The sequence below is a fragment of the Beta vulgaris genome, chromosome 4 (assembly GCF_026745355.1).
Source record: "Beta vulgaris subsp. vulgaris cultivar EL10 chromosome 4, EL10.2, whole genome shotgun sequence".
NCBI classification, from domain to species: Eukaryota; Viridiplantae; Streptophyta; class Magnoliopsida; order Caryophyllales; family Amaranthaceae; genus Beta; species Beta vulgaris.
The window spans coordinates 49753072-49774162 of NC_079205.1; the positions used below are offsets into that span (position 1 = coordinate 49753072).

The following is a 21091-nucleotide window of genomic DNA, read 5'->3' on the forward strand; positions in this document are numbered from 1 at the left end:
GCACTTAAGAACAATTTTTCTTCCAAGAAATTCTGTGTGTGGATTAGAACTCAAATTTCCAACCCCGAATGCATGTTTTGAGAATAGCGACCAACTATCTTCATTTGACAGGGGTTTCAGATAGATCACTGGATCTGTTCGCATGATAGATGCCACAGCATCATTTCTCGTTGTGACAATAACTTTGCTTCCGCATGCTCCAACACTCAGTGGAGCCCGTAAGCATTCCCATTCTTCATATTTCTCATTCCAAACATCATCCAAAACAAGAAGAAATCTTTTCTTTCTCAATTTTCCACTCAACTCATGCTGGAGAAAATTCAGGTCAAGTGAGCCAGAATATGAATTGCAAGTAATGCACTCAAGAATTGACTTTGTCACTCTCGAGATATCAAACTGGTCAGAGACATAGACCCAAGCTTTCAAATCAAAGGATCCCAATCTATCATCGTTATACACTAGCTTAGCAAGAGTAGTTTTGCCCAAGCCACCAATACCCACAATGGCAATAACACTGATCAAGTTTTCTTCTGCTTCTTTCGAAAGGAGTAACTGAAGTAGCCACTCCTTCTCTTGATCCCTACCAAACACCCCTGTATCTTCCAGCAAATAGCTGGTTGGAACCCTTCCTGATGTCTTGCTCACAGAAACTTCTTTAAGATCAAGGGCACTGGAATGACTCACCATCACCATGTGTTCTAGTTCAGTGACAACCTCCTTAATCTTCGAGTTTATGATGTTAACAAATGAAGAAGAGTTGCTAAAAGCAGGGATCGAGTTTCGTATCTTGGTCCTAAATGACTCGGGTCCAGGAATAAGATTCATAGAGGAATGCAGAGCCTCTGTAGCAATCTCATCCACAATCTCCTCAGCTCGATAGAACAAATGTTTAAGATCGATAAGCCACGACTTGACTGCAGAGTTACTAATCTGCTTCTGCTCAGCATCAGCAAGCAGCTTTTCAGCAACTAGCATCAGATGCTTCAGCTTATTCACATGAGACTGATCAAGTTTTAAAGACTTGAAAAAGTCTATAATTTGTCGGGAATCAAGCTTGTCTAAGACAACTTGAAGTACAGCACCAAGAATAGTCTCACCAATTGCCATGAATTTATTGACTTTGATATCTTTAAATTTTTTAAAGAGGGTTACCAAGGAAACAAAAGTCGGAGATTGGAAAAATAACTATACCAAAGGATGTTTAGGCAAAAAGAAGGAGAAAGAGAGTGTTTGTGTTGGAGAAAAAATGAGGGAGAGATAACTTCAAATATCTTACACAAAAGTCCAGTCTTACAATGACAAATTGACAATTCCTCCGGTCAATCTTAAGTGTTGCTTCATACTCAAGTTTTTGACTACTAAAGTATCTTATTATTTACTAAGAAACATTGTTGAAAAATTAGTATAAAAAATAGCTTTTCATTTTCTACTATTCCATTATAAACTTCATGATAATTTTTCAGCCGAACTTTACAAATTTAAAAAATTAGTTTATCATTTTCTCCTTACATCCTATCAACCCTAATTTGTCCCATCAATAAAACACTTCACATTTTTCAGTCTAATGAATTTTCTTTTAAAAAGTAAGTCAACATTTTTCCATTTCTCTCTTAATCTCATTGCTAATTAAAAGTGTGAAATTCTGACGTGTCACATTTGACTTCAAAAGAAAAAATGAAGCCCAATTTTGGATTTGGAGGGTTCTTATATTTTTTTTCTTTTATTGAAAGAATAGCCAACCACCTAATACTTCATAGGAAACTGTCAAAACAATTTCCTCAATTTTCCATCATTAAAATGAGGTTGTTAATTAATCGTCTAATTCAACCCACCCACTTGAAAATATCTCCTATCGTCGACTTCAATAGCTTTTATTCATTCATATCAAAAATCTATTCTTGATACGTAATCAACTGAGGCCTCATTTCCTCAACCAAGCAAGACATTGTACAGCTTTAACATTCATGAAAACCCCACCTAACTTCTAGACTAGTGCACAAAATTTGTTAGCAGGACCACACAAAAGAAGACTTCTATGGAGCAACTTGAATTTTCAAACTAACATTAACCAAGAGAGACATAGTGCTTTTGATAGAAAACGACTTAATTGCTTAGATTCCAGTGTTTGTTTGGTTGACATGAAAAAATATGGCAAGCGAAAGTTCATGGAAAGTGGAAAACTATAGAGTTATTGGGTTGGAAATCTTAGAATAGTGACGCTTTATGGAAAAGTCCGCTCTCATGAAATGACGAAAGTAACTCCCTACATAACCGGACATTGCTACATCTACCCGGTGGGTAATCTACCTCTACTAATAAAAGCATTAAAATATTATTAATCATGTGAATTAGATTCCACTATCATCACTTACCATTACTCTCCATTAGTGGTGGATAGACTAATTATTTTCCTACATAACCAAACCTTTCTATGCACATTGAAACTTCCCAAAAAGCTACATTTCCAACCTCTAAAGTCTAACCAAACAACTTTGTATATAATGATGTTAGAAACCCGAGTATGCCGCAAATTCTTATAACTTCACTTGAAATGGGGCACCACTCTCCTATCTAACATTTAGATATCTATAATTGTTCATATTAACCACAAAAATAGTAAGATAAATGTAAAAATTTGTAGTAATACTTTAACTACTTCAGCTATATACAAAGAAATTAAGCATATTGGGGGAATCTAGTCATTAGTTTCTTAATCATAATAGGTAAGATTTACAAACCTAATTAAACCACCAAATTTATATTAATCCATACGATACACATTCTCTAGGACTAACAAAATCATACAATGATGAAATTCTGGTAACTCACTTGAAGTTCCTTCCAATTCAATCATTTCAATGCTAGTTCGCGTGTTGTTCTTCATTAATGTCAGCATAACTAAACTCTGCAATCAAAATCAAGCTTCCTTTTTCAACACTTTCCACTAATTCTTCATTGATGATGAGATTCTCGCAACGTTAAAAAATTCAAATGGGTGGTCGTAATAACAATTGAAGATTAATGGGTGATGATCAATTTGTGAAAATATGGAAATATAAAGAATCGGTTAGAAATTAGGGTTTGTAATTCGCGAAATTCGAGTTATGGAGTTTGAGGTTGAAATTAGGCATTTAAGCTTCAATCGGTTGCAGTACTTTGGAATTTAAAAGGGATTGACTTTATAACTACAGTATCTAATTTATGTGATGTAAAAAAAAGGGGTTGACTTATATTAGAGATGAAATCATACTCGATCACGAGTGGAGACAGTGTAAAACATTGATTACGGTAAAAAAGTAAAAAACTCAACCTTTTCATTATGCCATCACAATAGTACAACTAGTTTTATATGTTTTTTTTTATAGTTTTGTTCAAGTAATTGTTTTTTTTATAGTTTTGTTTTATTCATGCCAAACATATAAGAGTCGCCCAATAAACGATTACAAGTTCCAAACTTCCAACTATATCGAAGCAAGACCCATGAAAAGCTTGCGGGTATAGTGGACAGATTAAAAAAAAAAAAAACTTTCCAGCTTAGGATATGAAAAAGAAAGAAGCTCTATCATGAGCATGGAAGTCTTACACCCATGCTAGAAATTCTGAATTTCTATGAAGACCTTGTTTTGTGAGCGCATATGCAACGTGATTCGAGCTTCGAATTTGATGGTTGATAGAAATGCAAAGAGCACTCCTTGACCGCATTAAGCAAGTCCGACTCAATGATGAGATTTTTAGAATTGATGTGAGATGGGCTATTAGCAGTGATTTGAGGAGCACGAAAAATTGCATTTATCTCCACATTGTTAATTTCCATCGGTGGTGTACGCATGGAGAAGAGATTTATGAATTCACCCTTAAAATTCCTCAAACCGCCACCAATTGTTGAACGGTTTAGGAGCGGGTTAAAGGAAGCGTTGACATTCCACTTGAGAGAACCATCTTGAGGGGGAGACCAACACACATTCTTGATTTGGTTGCTGAATCCCAAATTTGACGCTTCGCACCACATGAGGCATTTTGGATTTCGGATTATATCTTCAATAGGATATGGGAGGGGGTCACCCAACCTTTAATCCACCATCCTAGACGAATTAACAATAATAAGATCACGGATCATGTTGACAGAGCTTCGAGAATTGTTGAAGATCCACTCGTTTCTTTCCTTCCAAATGGACCAAACTAGTATATAGAACACATACCACCACACTTTTTTGACGAAAAGTTGCGAACAAGGGAGGGTCCAAGATCTGAAAATTCCTATAAAGGAAGAAGGGGTAGCCCAATGATGGTCCCAAATATAAATCCGCCAATTCCATACTCTACATGAGAATTCGCAATGAACCAAGAGATTGTCAACAGTTTCGGAGCATTTGTTGCAAAGAGGACAAAGGTCTTGGGAGGGAGGGATGATATCGAGTCTTGCTAACTTTGCTCTTGTATTTAACCTCCCAAGACACGCAAGCCAAACACACACTTCGATTCTCGGTGGTACCAATCCTCTCCAAGGATTTCTATTTACATCTTGATGGGTCAAGGCAGTTGATTTTGAGAGTTCATGAGTGATAAGTGGCTTTTAAGATTGCTTTTATGACCTCTTTCCACCCTAATTAAGCCCTTGTTTAATCCATTGTCATGCTTGTTTAGCTTAGCTTTCTTCAGTGTTAGTGACTCTACTAGCTTCATGCATTTTGAGTACTTTTTGGAAGTTATAGATTATTTTTCACTTTATGCGAAGATTGAATGTTCTGGTGCCCTATGCTATGACTTGTTCTTACCTTCTTTTAGGTTCCGTAGCGGCCTAATCGAGATTTTCAAATCCTTTGGATGGAGAGAGGGAGCTTCAAAGCAGAGTCAAAGCTCGAGCTGCACACATGGAGCGGGAGCTCCGAACTCCCAGCAAAGTCTGCCAAGACATTGGAGTTGGCGCTCCACGCATGGAGCGGGCGCTCCGAACTCCTAGCGAATTCTGCCGAGACATTGGAGCTGGCGCTCCAGGCATGGAGCGGGAGCTCCAAACTCCCAGTAAATTTTGCCGAGACATTGGAGCTGGCGCTCCACACATAGAGTAGGAGCTCCGAATTCCCACAAAAATTCTATCGAGAAGTTGAAGCTGGCGCTCCACCCCTATGGAGCGCCAGCTTCGACTTGTGACACAAAAATCTCAAGTCAAGCTCAGAGCTCGCGCTCCATGCATACATGGAGCGGGCGAATGGTCGAGCTCCCATTTTTTTTCGCTGATTGCCCGTTGTATTTGTGAGAGGTATAAAAGGGCCTCTCTGAAGATATTTTAGATTAGATTTTAATAAGGAGATTTTAATATGATTTTGAGCGTAAAAACTTGAGAACTTGAGGAGAGAGATCGAAAGTGAGGTTTGAAGCTTTTTAACTCCATTTTTCAACATTTATGCATGCTTGAAAGTTGGTAATTTCTTGTTTATTTCTTCTTCTCTTTCCTTAATCTTGTTTATGATCATTGTTTTGCTGATTAGTTCTTGTTTATTATTAGTTTATCTTCCCTTTTTATCTTTCCTCCATAGTTATGGTGATGAAGTAGTTATTTCAAGTTTTGTTTTGTTTGATTTCTATAATGTGGGAGTAGTTTCTTACTAGGGGAAGGGATGTAGCCTTCATTTACTCTTTGGATCCTAAATCTAAGTTAGGGGGTTAACTTTTGAGGTTGAAGTTGTTGTTGATTTATTTGGTTTGTTAGGTGTTTGATCACCACTTAACTTGCATATTTGGAATTTCTAGTGAAGGATCGAAGGATGAAGCTAGGAATAAACTAAGTTTGGTTGCTAGACTAGGATCTCCATGAAAATAGGCATTTTCTAGTCTAGGCAAGCTCAATTAATCATGTTGTGCTTGATTTGACTAGATTAGTTGCTCATGCCATGAGAATAGGTCATGAGTGACTAATTAAGCTCTTCTAATTAGCTTGAGAGAGTAACTAGAATTCCTATATGCGTGATTTTCCCCTGGTAATCCCTCAATTGTTTCCTTTTTGATTTTGATGATTGGATTCTTGCACTGAGTGTCGGTGAATCCCCTAATCCCCTAGCTCTTTCACCCTTATTTTATCTCCCTTACTTGATTGTTGATTTAATTTGTTGATTTCTTAGTTTACTTAGATTTTAGAATCATCGTTAAACTTTTATTAAACCCTAAAAAATTGATTTGACTCATTGTAATTGGCTAATTGACCCTTGATTAACCCTACTTCCTTGTGGATTCGACCCTATACTTACCCTATCTTGGATAGTTTAGGTTAATTATATTTGGCGAGTATACAACGACCCTTAATGAGTGAATGACTTTACACAGAATAGGCCAGGTTTGCAAGGGGATCAAATGAGTTGGTCATTGTTTTCCAAGGATAAACAAGCATGATCTAGTAGGGCTTGCATTGAGTCACACTCCACAGTGTCACGAATTCTTGGGCTTCGCTTCCACGCTAACGTCCAAGTCCATGAGCAACCATTCCAAAAGCCCATTGAACTTATTGTTGCGTTTTGGTTTGGTGAGATAGAGAAGAGTCTTGGATAGAGAATTTTTAGCGGGCTTTCACCAATCCAATTGTCGTGCCAAAAGAGAGAATTTTCACCATTCCCTACTTTGCATCTGATTCTATGTACAACGATCCTTTTTGCATCATGATTATTCAATATGGATGGACAAATATCCCTCCACGGCACACCTGAGGGTGGGATTTGCAAATCAACTATTCGAAAATTTGGAGGGTACTTGTACTTACATTGAATTACTTTCCTCCAAAGAGAACCAGGTTCAGAGAAATCACGCCACACCCATTTAAATAACAAAGAGATGTTTTGGTGAACGAGGTTACCCAAGGCCAAGCATGTTTTTTCGTGTTTCCATTCCATAAGAATTGTCGTTGGAGTGAGATGATTTTGTTGATAATGCCTTGAGGAACTGGATATAGTGACATATAATATAGGGGAGATTTGACAAGGAGGATTTTGTGAGGGTCAAACGCCCACCTATATAGATAATAACCTCCCCCTCCATGATGCCAGCTTTGTCGCCATTTGATTGATAATAGGATCCCAGGTGCTTATGCGTGAGGAGAGGCCACCAATTGTAAAACTAAGATAGTTGAGTGGAAGAGAGCCCTTTTTACACAAAAATACTTTCACTGCATCATCAATCCACAGGTCAGAAACATTAATGCCTGATATAGAACTCTTATAAAAATTTTACATGAAGCCTGGATGAAAGATGGAATAAGTTTCTTAGTATTCTTCAAAAATTCCAGATTTTGGGGGCAACTGATGATTGTGTCATCTGTGTATTTGAGATGTGAAATCTTTATACCCCCCCTGGAGCAATCTCAATAGCGCACCAAAGCTTTATGGATGTCGCCTTTGTGATCACAAGGTGTAGCACTTCAACGATGATGTCGAAGAGGAATGGTGACAAGGGGTCACCCCTGGCGAAGTCCTTTTTGAAGTTTTATTGGAGGGGTAGGAGACCCATTCACCAATATGGAGGTTGATGCGGATGAAACACAAGCATTTATCCATTTTAACCACTCTTTCGGGAAACCCAACTGAGAAAGGGACCAGTCAAGGAAATTCCAAGAAACGGAATCAAAGGTTTCATGGAAATCGAGCTTGAGAATTGTAGCAGGAGTGTTTCTTTTTTTTACATGTATCAATAATTTCAGATGCAATAAGAACGCCATCCAAAATTTGACGACCTTTAACAAATGAGGTTTGGGAGGGGCTTATTAAGGATCCAATTACTAATTGGAGCCTTCTAGTAAGGAGTTATGTGATGATTTTGTACAAACTGCCGACCATACTAATCAACCTATAATCACTAAATCCATCTGGGAAATATTTTTTCGAGATCAAAGTTATGAAGGCTATATAACTACCTTGAGGGAGACGGCCTGAGAACCAGAATTCTCGAACAATTTGGTAAACATCGGCCTTTATTATTTCCCAAGCACCCTTAATGAAACGGAAATAAAATTCGTCCGGCCCTAGGGTCTTGTCAAAGGCACATGAGTTAACAGTGTCATCAATTTCAGAATCTGTGAAGAGTGAAATAAGATTTGCGACTTGATCAGTTTTTAGGCGTTTGAAATCAAGTTTCTCAAAGGTTGGTCTTGTTGAGGAGTTTTCGGTGATTATGGTTTTGAAGTATTCGGTTGCTTCCTTTTGGATTGTTTGGGCTTAGTTAACACCGAACCATTCTGAGAGATGGATTCAATGGTGCTGGTTCGTTTCCTAATTGAAGCAACGGTGTGAAAAAATCGAGTATTTTATTACCTTCTTTAAGCCATTGGGCTCTTGATTTTTTTTGGCCCAAAGTGATTCATTCCTTTTAAGTTATTCCCACAATTCACCTTAGGCTAATTTCATAGCTTGCAATTCGTTTTCATCAAAGTTTTGTTGATTTGCATACTCATCATAAGATTAAATCTTTGGTTCCAGTTCATTGATTTTTCCTTTAGTGATCCCAAATTCGGCTTTATTCCATATTTTCATAGAGGATTTCACTAGTTTGAATTTTTCCGGAATAGGGAGGTTTTTAGATGAGTGTCAAGCTTCTTTGATGGTTTTTTAACATGAAGTATGAGAGAGCCAACAGTTTAAGAAGCGAAAAGGTTTGGATCCCCAATTTCTTCCGAAGAAAGAAATGAGGAGAGGGCAGTGATCTGATATGGTTCTATTAAGGAAAGGAAATTTGATGGTTGGGAACACAGTTAACCATTATGGATCAATTAGGATTCTATCAAGTCGACTTTTGGAGTTTCCACGAAACCAAGAGAATTTTTCATTTGAAGGTGGTATATCAAGCATATGTGTTTTATGGATGAAGTCATTGAAAGTTGTCATACCTAAATTGGAGACACTTTGACTTCCTCTTTCCATGGTGGATGTGACTTCGTTGAAATCGCCAATCAAGAGGCATGGGGTGTTCATAAGATTCCATAAATCCTCATTTCACGCCATGCTTCATTCCTCAAGTCAGTTTGGCATAAATTGTAAATGTTAATGAGTATACACTTGAAAGATTTTGACATAATTTTGCCCTTAATTGCAAGCTAATGTCTCTCGATCTTTATTGAGTCCATGTTGAAAAATCTTGTGTCCCAAGCTGAGAGAATGCCTCCCGATTTCCCAATTGAAGAGTAGAATTTCCAATCAAATAGATTCATTTTTCCGCAAGTTCTGATAATACGTTGGTCAATGCTTTCAAGTTTTGTTTCTTATATGAAGATGAAATTTGGTTTTTTTGTGGCTGAGATTTTGCGGAGAGAGCTTCTTTTGATTTTAGCTCCTATGTCTCTGATATTCCAAGACACGATAATCATTTAACTGTTTGGGAAAAATGATGACAAGGAGGGATTTTATTGGTTTGACGCCCAATCCTCCAATTACTTGGAAAGAATGACTTTTACTTTGTGACGAAGCTCATCCTGGGAACCGTTGTATGACATGCCAAGTTTGTGCGCAAATGTGAGGATATCATCAGGTGTAATAGAGTGGACGTCAATGATTTAGTTTGTTTTGGAGGATGATGATGATGGGAGGGGTTTGGAAGAAGGGATCATCGCTGAATGCTTTTTTCTCAACTTTTTTTTCTTGATTTTCTTCTGCCTTCTCATTTCATGAAGAGTTTATATCTTATTTGGAATATTTTCCTCAAAACCAGGAGGAAATTAAGGGTCGGATTCAAGAGAGGAAGTGGATGATGATATTTTGGGCCTAGAGAGAGGCCCAAAGTTGTTGGCTATAGGTATACAAGGATGGCAGATGACTTTTTTAGGGGGGGGGGGGAGGATGAGTCTTCTTAGCATTAGCGGGGGGTTTTTTTATTTGGGCTTTGACAGGAGTATGCGGGCTAGAATTGGCTAGGTTGTCTTTTTGAGGATGGCTTAAGATTAGTGAGGGATACTTTTGTTGGGTGGCAGAAAAACAATTATTAGGTGATGATAGGGTTTGTCTTTCCATAAAAGGTGGAGTAAATGCGGTTTTGGGACTGAAGATCGAGTTTTTGTTGGGCGTTGGAGAGTTCATAACACTTTTCAGAAAAAGTTGTGACGCATTGATCATCACAACATTTTTTGGATTTGATTGAGATGATGAAACATCATTTGCCAGGGCCAGTACAGGGGACTCTTTTCTGACGTCATTCTCCATTTTTTCTCTGTCATTCATGTGCAGGTGATCATCAAAGGATGGAGTTGACTTAGGAGATGGAATTTGGCTAAAATTTTCCCCCTAGGATGAAACCTTGAACACGTTTTTTGATTCAAAGACAAGGACTAGGTATTTTTTTCCCACCAATTTCAAGCCATGTCTTGCAGTTTATTTTGAATAAGATATTTGTGATCATTGAAATCAACTCCAAAGACACTTCCAATGCTATGGAAATCGTCATAGTTCTTGGCGGTGAGAGGGACACCATACACCATTAAAGAGATGTCACGCCATTGAGTTGCAATAGTCTCGTTAACTTGCCTAAACGTAACGAACCACTGCTCAAGCCACTTACTTTACATCATTGCAATTCTTTTCTCCATGTTATCAAATGTTATTAGGTGTAAAAAAAACCTCCCAGGGGCTGGATTGTAAGACTAAAAACCCCTTCTGCCAAAAAAACATTGTATAATATCTATAGAAAACATAGATGATTGAGCTACTGCAACTAAACTTCTATTGAACAAGTCTAGATTATCTAGGTTTCTTGAACCACTAATCACCAAAGAAAATTCATCATCTATGTTTTCCGCAATTAGGTTTTCACGTGCCTCTTTAGTGGCTTCACCGAGGATTTTTGCGCTAAACATTTGGGCTTTTGATGGATTTTTGTGGAAAAATTCTGGTAGAGGATCTTGTTCTTGAAATTGTGATAGTGGGGTTTTAGATGGAAGTGATGGATAGATAGATGGTGGTTTTGATGGGAAGTTTGTGACTATTTTGTTTTCTAGGGTGGTTTGAGGTTGATTTGGTGGTGGTTTCACTATGGGTTTTAAGGGCTTTTGGGGGTTTGGCGAGGAGACCTCCCTATATGATCGGTGATCTCTGAGAGAAGATTTTAGGTGGAAGGTGGTTTTTTGGGGAGTGGGGGAGGGGATAGGAGAGGAGACGATGTGGTTGAGCTTGGTAAGGGGTTTGTCAAATTTTGCCTGTTGAACTTTTAAAATTCTTCCTTCTAGTTTCACGCCATCCATGGCCTGGATTGCAGCGTGCATGGAGGATGGAATGACATATCTGATGAATGCGTACCGGAATGTGGTTCTTGGTTTTGGGATGATGGGAATGACAATATTTGAAGTTTCTCCATACTTGCTGAAAAGGTTTTTGATGTCAGATTTCATTATATCAGAAGGGAGTTGGGAGATTAAGATGGTTTTGGAGGCTAGGGGTGGTGGGGTAGATTCGGCTAAAATTTCTTCCTTGTTACCTTGATCCGTGTCCCTTGTTTATGACGATCCTTGACTGGTAACCCTCTCTCGAGGGATCTCTCTCTAGACATCTCTTTTTGTTAAAGTAATTATATGTAATTACATCTAGTAATTATTTGTAATTAAAAATGCAATCCCCCAATTCAGAATGCCTATAATCAATCTATATCGATTTAGTTTTCTAAAAGTCTTCGATAAAGTGATGTAGTTGCGTATTTGAATAGTGGAAAAAGATAATTATAAATAGACAACAATTAAAATCTTAGTTAGTTTTTACAAATATTAAAAAGTATTGATATTTATTCATTTAAGGTTTTTTTTCTGGCTTTTTTAATTAGGTAATATGATAAACTAATAAAAAAAGCCAGATGAATAACTTTGCTTTTTAGTTCGCTAAATTATTTTGAACAAAGATAAATTACTTTTGACATGTTAATAAGGGTCATATTTCTCGTTGCAGGTTGGTATCATAAACCTATAAATAAATGACAATAGAGAAGTGTTATTTCTCATGTTAAAACTTTATTAGATATGCTTTGGAGAATTAGGAATATTTTTGGACTTTCTCGCACTCGTGCTCGTTATGCCCGTGTGTGTGTCAATGTCCAAGTTATAAAACCTGTTCTAGGGTCTTTACTTATTAATATCCAAGGTCAAATGCGTGAAATTTTTCTCACTTATGAAGGTATGTTGGAAGTTTGCCCTCTTTGTGGATCGGAAGATCACACCTTAGATATTTGCTCTCAAAAGGCAGAACATCACCTTCATCTCCTAGTGGATCGGCTCAAGGCTAGTTCTACTAACTCCCCCGGGACTACTCCAGTACCCCATAAGGAAGCTGAATCTAGTGGAAGATGGATAAAAGTTGTTCCAAAACGCAAAGGTCGAACATCAACCACCTCTAAAAAAGCAAAGGTCCAAGACCCAGGTTTTAAAACACCACAAACTGAAGCTAAGAAACCATCCCAGCAAGAAAAGCCTATGACCCCAGTCAAATCTCAAATCAATGTTTCCACCTCTGACATCAATAAGGATGATCTGCACGCTTCTGACCCTCAGAAATCTCATCCTTATGTGAGTAATACAAGTAATCTTGAACCTCTATTAGCTAATGAAACAATTGAAGAAGCTGACCCTGAATATGTTAAAGTGTTACAAACTCTACAAACTACCATTCCGCCTCCTGCATTCCCTCCGATTATTAATGAATATGGTTCAAATATAGGCCATCTAAGCCCCTCATCATCTGAAACTGCACTTGCACATGAATTATCGGAGGTAGATAAATTGTTTTTGGATGCTTTGGGTCATGGGAAGGAGATTACAATATCCTCCGAGTCTTCAAAACGATGTCGCACTGAAGATGAGGAAGATTCTGCATCTTCCAAACAGAAAAAAAAAGTTATATATCAGATGCTGACTCAACCTTTTGCCCTTACTAGCTTACTGGTATAACTTAGTTTATGTATCTAGGCAATACTAGTATACTATGTAGACCTATTGTAATGGCTACTATATGTGAGTGTCCTGTGCTGCAAAGTTTAATGGAATTACACTCTTTTGGATACCACTTCATGGCAATAACTCACTCTTTAAGTCTGAATTGCTTTGTATTGCCAATCTATTCTATAAACTATCAGTGGAATAATCAACTTCACTGCAGGTATGGCGACAAAAATATGGGAGTCAAGTTTGTTTTGCAGCATTGGGACAAGGATAGCAACAATTATGATCAAACATCTGCTTATTACAAGAGCACTCAAAAATGTAAAATTCATTGTTCTAAGACTCTTATAGAAATCGATAGCCTAGTATATTATATGATAGTTGTCCTTATGCTGCTGCAGTACATCAAAGTGATGAAATATGGGACTTGCCTTACAAGAATTAATAATGGCTCCCTAGTATGTACAATTTCATTTGATGTATTTAATAACAACATATTGTTATATTTATTGGGACTGGCTTATGACCTTGCCCAGCATCTCTTGATGCTTGCCCAGACATTTGATGTCTTATGTCAAGTAGAACAAACACTACTGATACACTATGCAAATTATTAGTTGGAATATCCAAGGAGCAAAAAAACAAAATGCACAAAGTGAGTTACTCTATCTCACTCGAGAATTCAAACCTGATATATTCATCATTCTTGAAACAATTTGCTCTAAGATTAATAGACATATTATTTTAAAAACACTAGGATTCGATGACATACTTATTATAGATCCAAATGGACATTGTGGAGGTATGTGGATTCTTTGAAATAATAATGAATTCACGATTACTCCACAACCAGGTACCTATCGTCTAGCTAACTTTATCGTACAAAACAAAAATAGCTTAGCATCCTTTTGGCTAACAGGCTTATACGTACCAGCTCAAAATTTAGAAAAACTAGTTTTCTGGAATGACATGACCTCATTTTTTAGCACCTTACAAATGCCTTGGTGCATTATTGGCGATTTTAATGAACTATTATATATCTCAGGAAAGAAAGGAGGAAACCTGGCTCACAATAATCGCTGTCAAATTCTATCTGATTTTATTTATGCTTGTAATGCAAAAGATGTTTTAAGTCCCCCGAAGTCCTACTCATGGAAAAAAAGATACAATCATTATATTTATGAAAAGCTTGATCGTCGCATAGTATCCTCTTCATGGGCTATTGATTATCTCAATGCTTATCTTCATTATAGCACATTTACATGCTCAGATCATGCCCCTATTATTATATATGTCAACAATTCAAGACACATATCAGAAGCCACCTAGATTTCGATTTCAAAATGCTTGGATAAATGATCCATTTACTAGAAAACTAGTACAAAGACAATGGAATCAGCGACACTCTCAATCGCATTTTTATAATATATCTCGAAAGCTCCAATATGTGAAACAAGAATTGAAAACTTGGTCCAAGAATAAATTTGGACATATGCAACTAAAATTGGATCAAAATCATAACAAACTATTAAATGTTCAAAATCAACTATTAGTGTTCCCTAATAATGCTCATATTGAGCAACATTTAGCCCGTCTCATAAGACAACGAGAAAGATTGTTATCCTTTAACCAACGATACTAAGGCAAGTACTCTCGCAAACAATGGCTGACAAAAGGTGATCGTAATTCTGCATTTTTCCATTCTAAGATTGCATCTAGAATAAAACGTCTCCAAATTCAAAAAATAAGAAATTTTATGAACCAATGGGTTGATACCCCTTCTGAAATTTATAATGCTTTCCAAGTTGAGTTTCAGGAACGATTTAAATCGACAATTCAATCCAACCGAAACATTGTAACCCCTTGTGTATCTTCAATCATAACAGAAGAAGATAGTATACATCTAACTGCACCAATCTCATATAAGGAAATCCGCCAAGCACTTTTTACCATAGACACGTCTAAATCCCCGGGTTCAGATGGATTTGGAGCTAAATTCTTCCAACAATATTGGGACATTGTAGGCCCAGATATTTGTAAAGCAATGCATGATTTCTTTACGCAAGGCAGGTTACTAAGAAGTACTACCTTGTACAAAATCATTTCCAAAATCTTAGTTGCAAGACTTCGGCCCATTCTTACCAGAATTATTCGCCCTTTTCAAAATGCAATTATGCCAAGTAGACTAATACATGACAATGTACTCATCGTACAAGTAGTCCTGAATATCTTTAATAAATTAAAAGGCAAGACCGGTTGGTTTGCTCTCAAATTAGATATGGAAAAAGCATATGGCCGTGTAGAATGGGACTTTATAAGTCATGCACTAAAAAGTTATGGTTTTCATCCGAAATGGATCACATGGATTATGCAATGTATCACATCTGTAACGTATTCCGTTGTAATTAACCAAGACACTACCTCTATCTTTAGGCCTACTCGGGGAATCAGACAAGGCGACCCATTGTCACCATACATTTTTATTATTTGTATGGATATACTCTGTAGACAATTACATTTTGCAGCACAAACCCCAAAGTCAGGAACCGGCATCAAATTAGCTCCAAATTCACAAACCATACCTGGGCTTTTCTTTGCAAATGATGGTCTTTTATTTTGAAAGTCTAAACCAGCATCGGCTCACTGCTCAAAAAATATATTAGACTCGTTCTGCCAAAGCTCTGGACAACTCATTAATTTTCACAAGTCTGCAATTATTTTTTCTAAACAGGTGACAAATCAACGGAAACAATCTATTGCTATTATATTTAACATGACTCCTAAAACCTTTTTAGGACGATATCTTGGAGTTATTTTCTGTAGTTATAAGCCACTGCCTAATGACTTCCACTCTTTAATACGAAAAGTCGATAGTAAAATTAATTCTTGGCATTTCTATCTAAGTTGGGAAATAATTCTTATACAAAGCCATCTTGAATCTACTCCTGCCTATCATATGGCCTGTACTAAGGTACCAAGGAAAACATGCTCTATGATTGATTCCATTAATAGTAAATTTTTTTGGAAATCTTCCAATAAATCGGGAATCCCGTTACTGGCTTGGTCAAAACTTTGTCGTCCTAAAAAATATGGGGGGGTCTGAACTTCCGAAAAATGGCTTATGTAAATAATGCAATTCTGGCAAAAATGGGATGGCGAATATTAACTGACCAAAAGAATCTTTGCCCCACTCTTATGCGACAAAAATATTTGCAACAAACTTCATTTTTTAATTATAAATCTAAACCATCCGACTCTCATATATGGAAAGCCATTCTCCAAACTCGTGAACTTTTGAGAAAGGGTATACGATGGAAAATTGGAACAGGTAAAAAGATTTATTTTTGGATGGATAATTGGTGTAACAAAACCTAATTGAAACTCTTAATCTAGATATAAGTAATATTGAAAATCTTGAGCTAACTGTTAATAGTGTTATATTGCCTTCCCGAGAATGGAATATCCCAATGCTACAACAATTAGTACCTACACATATCGTTCAAAAAATTTTAGGTATCCCTATCCCTCCCTGATATGCCGGATTCTCCATGCTGGGGTCTTAGTAGCTCAGGTGAATTTTCGATCAATTCAGCAACTTGGCTTGCGCATGGATTGAATTTAATAGCTCATAGCCCTTGGCCATTCCATTGGATTTGGAAAATTGATATTGCCCCAAAAATTCAGATTTTCTTATGGCAGATTCTGGATAATGGTCCCCCCGTAATGTCAAACTTATTAACAAAGACAAATAACGGATAACTCTCATTGTCCGATGTGTCATACAGGAACTGAAACCATAAGTCATTTTTTTTGCCCTATTACTCAAAAATATTGGAACTCTAATCATATAAGACAAAAAATTTGGTCTACTATTCCTACTAATATTGAACAATGTTTTGCCTCACTTTGTCACCGTCCTAAGTCTATTCGTTTGGTTAGCTATAGCCTTTGGAGCATATGGAAAGAACGAAATTCTATTGTTTTTGAAAGAAGTAATGTCAATATAGATCGTATATATAGAGCCTGTATTTGTAACAGGAATGGACCGCTCGTTCATTGGTAGATATCTCTCACACTATCTTTTCCCTCCCATTGTGCAGGCCACCTACCAGAGATTCTGTTCAATGGCGCCCCCTTTCGCAAGGATGTTGTAAACTTAATTTTGATGGCTCTGTTGGTTGGGACCTCCGTTCGGCTGGTGTAATCATCCATAACTCTGCAGGACAAGTATTAGCAGCCCAAACGTATCATTTTGGTCAAACTTCAGCTCTTATAGGTGAGGCCTGGGGATCGCGCAATGGTCTTATTTTGGCACAAAATCTCAATATGCAGAACATATATGTCGAAGGAGACAATCAGGTGGTGATTCACATTCTTCAAGGTCGATATTCATGTCCATGGATCATTAACACTCTCATCAATGACATCCGGTTGAAAATTAGTCAAATGACTATTTGTTCCATAGATCACATTTTCCGCGAAGCCAACTGCACAGCAGACTATCTATCAAAAATAGGTCACACTATTTCTACTGCGGTAGTGGACGTTGACACAGGATAATGATCCTACACTTGCCTATTTTGTAAACCTAGATTTGTTAGGAAACTCCCTTGAGAGAAGGGTGCCCAAACTTCTCCTTTTGTACGAAAAAAAAAATTGGACTAAGTTGTTTATAATTATACCAATAATTTCTTTTAGTTCAAATCCTTTGCTACTATAACTGATACCCGAATTTAAATTGGTTGTTCTTTTTTTTATCGTACTTAATTAGTTGATTACAAACACATTACAAAGTAAAAAGATTAGAAAGCAAGATTTACATTTTGGCTGTGGTTTCCCTTGGTTTAATTTGGTTTTTGCTCCTCTTAGTTTGCTAAACAAAAAACATACACCATTAATGTATGATAAGAATTAAGAATTTTGATAAAGAACAAAGTAAAATACGAATGTTGTTGCCTTATTAAGAATTTTAATTACCTCTTCTTAGTCTTTGAAAAGTGCATTATTAGTTAATAAGGGACCGTTTGGTATCACTTTTAGTTTTTAGTTTTTCCAAAACTCAAAACTGGTTTTAGTTTTAGTTTTTTAAAACTGATACATATCATTGTTGCTTATATAGAGAACATTGTGAACCTACTCCTTGTTTCAATGTTGCATATATTACTTCACCTACTTCCATTTCACATAAGAACATAAAAATAAAATAAAACATCTACACCTAATTAAAACTGAAACCATATACATTGACATTATAGTGTTAACTCAACCCCAAATCATTTTTGTGTCACCTACTACATATCTAAAATACAAGCTCAACATTCAAAACTAACAAATACTAAAACGACTTACCCCCTTCGAGTTCCATGATAAGAGTACCTAATTGCATTTACGATTTTTTCATCACTTATCCCTAACATTTTTTTTTGCGCCATATACCCTTTCGACTTTTGAAATTCACCATATACCCTCTATCTTTTGAAAAAAATCATTCACTTACCCTTAAGGACTAACGACATTGAGCTCTGTTAGTCGTTAACCCCTAAACTCCCCTTTAATCCTAATTAACTAACCTAAATTTCTCCTTAGCCCTAACACTAACCCCCTAATCTAATATCCTAACCCCAAACCTAACTACCAAACCACCACCCTTACCCCACCCTTTACCCCTTCCCCCACTACACCACCACCCCAACAACCCCTCTCCCGCAGCCCTTCCCCCCCTCCCCTTCCCCCTCAATCCCGCAACCCCTTCCTCTTCCCCATCAGTCCTGCAACCCCCCTCCCCCACGCCTTCGAATCTTACAAACCCCCTCCCCCACCTTTTCAAATCCCATATCCCCTCTCCCCCACCCCTTTAAAATCTCGCAGCCCAACACCCCTCCCCCCACCCCCTTCGAAAAGAGAATAGCAGGGGAACAAAGAAGAGAAGGCGTACTTCAGCAGGGCTGAGGCGGGAGAGAGATCTGCTTGGCTATGCGACTGCAGGGGAGGCGTATGTATGAGTGAGAGTGTGCCTGGGTCTGCTGGGCTGAAGGCGGCGGAAGGACGCGGTGGGGGGGGGGGAGGGTCTGCTAGGCTGTGCGACTGTAGGGAAAGGGATATGGGAGGGGGCTGTTGGGGAGGAGGGAGGGTTTGTTGGGCTGCACAACTGCAGGGGAAGAGGAAGGTAGGGGGAGGGTGGTGGGGAGAGGGGTTGTGCGGGTGGTGGGCAGTGGGGGGAAGGGGTAAGGGGTAAGGGGTAAAGGGTGGGGGAAGGCGGTGGTTGGGTAGTTAGGGTTAGGGTATTAGATTAGGGGGTTAGGGTTTGGGTTTGGATTAGGTTTAGGTTAATTAATTAGCTAAAGGGGAAATAGGACTTAATGACTAATGGAAGTCTAACACCGTTAGTCATAAGGGTAAGTTGATGTATTTTTTGAAAACTGGAGGATATATGATGAATTAGGAAACTTGCGAGGGTATATGGTGGAAAAAAAAAATTGTCAGGGGTATATGGTGAAAAAATCATTTCATTTAAAAGCTTGAATTTTGTCTGTGTCAAAATTCATATGCCCAAATATGACATTCGTACAGTAGAAACAGTCTGAGAAATTGCCAAGATCGGCGGTGGTGTCATCCTTCACCGTTAAATTTGATGACACGGGCTACTTAATACTCACCGGATACCGATGACTCATCAGCCACCAGCCATTATATTATCTGGTAATTATTTGGTATTGGTCTCGTATGTTTTGCAACTAACGAATGGAAGTTTCTGCATATAACGGAAGGGTGTACAGGAATAAGAGAGAAGGTAACCGTCGTGAGTGAACTTAGTGAAGCGGGGAATTTATTTTTTAAAAAAAAGTTTTAGTGCAATTAGTAGATAATAATCTAGATTTGAAAAAATATTTAGTAGATAATCTGCATTTAAAATTTCGGATATAAAGTAGGTCAAGTTTTTTGTTTTGTACTTCCACTAAAATAGGAATTTAATTTATTTTAAAGTATTTGAGGATTTTTTAAAGTAGTTTGATAACACAATTCGGAAGTTACTCATTGCATTTTAATTAATTTATATGGTTATCTTGCCAATTTTTTTATATACATAGTAGATAATTAACCTCCCCCCCCCCCTTTCTTTTTTTTCTCTTTTCCTATTTTTTTGATGTCCCTCCTAGTTGTCTTATATAATAAAGATAGAGATTAGATGTAATTTATTTTATATAAAATAGGGGTTTTATATTTGTTGTACCCCCTAGTTGCCTTATAAAGTAGAGATATATGGGAATCCAACAACAAAAGGAAACCTAACATAATAACAAATCCTAATACAAACATAATTCTATCTTTTTTCAAATAATATCCCCAACACCCACCCTCAAGTTGGAGCATGGAAAGGTTCTACAATGCCCAACTTGGACAAAGGAAACGCAAGCTGAGGCTTGCCTAGAACCTTAGTGAAAATATTAGCTAATTGTGCTTTGGTAGATACATAAGATAGGGAAATAAGACCGACAGTAATAACATCGCACACAAAATGATAATCAACTTCAATATGTTTTGTGCGTTCATGAAAGACAGCATTTTGAACTATGTGAAGAGCAGACTGGCTATCACAAAATAATGGAGTAGACTTGGAATGATTATACCCAAACTTAACAGAAGACCCTCTAACCATGTCAGCTCACATGTAATAGACTAATAGCAACCATGTAGCGATATTTTGCCTCTAACAGATGAACAAGAAACAGTATGTTATTTCTTGGTCTCCAGGAAGTCGGATAATTACCCAAGAAAACAATCCAACCTGTGAGAGTTTGACGAATGACAGGTGAAGCAGCCCAATCAGAATCACACCACCCCTGCAAAGACAACTTACTATTCGAACGAAGCAAAATACCATGACCAGGGGTACCTTTCAAATAACGAACCACACGAATTGCATCATCCCAATGTTCCTGTCATGGTACCTGCATAACTGAGATAAAATATGCACAACATAAGCGAAGTTAGGACAAGTGACAGGCAAGTAAATCAGACCATCAAGTAATTGCCTATAGGCGACGACATCCTGCAATAAGTTGCCTGAGGCATGAGCTAAACAATGATTATGCTCAATTGGAGAGCCACTAGGCTTGGCTCCCAACAACCCTACTTCAGCAATATTATCCAATGTATATTTTCGTTGACACAAAAATAATCCTCAGGAACTACGAGCAACTTCAA

At 37.5% G+C, this 21091-nt stretch overlaps 1 protein-coding gene across 1 annotated transcript in view; it reads right to left on the reverse strand.

Annotated features, from left to right (window-relative positions):
- Nucleotides 1-1107, reverse strand: part of LOC125496740 (putative disease resistance RPP13-like protein 1) — a 45948-nt gene extending 44841 nt beyond the window's left edge. The window contains exon 1 of the mRNA XM_057394107.1: nt 13-1107. Coding sequence (XP_057250090.1) covers nt 13-1107 — 1095 coding nt within the window. The remainder of the gene's footprint in view (nt 1-12) is intronic.
- Between the last annotated feature and the right edge of the window lie 19984 nt (nt 1108-21091).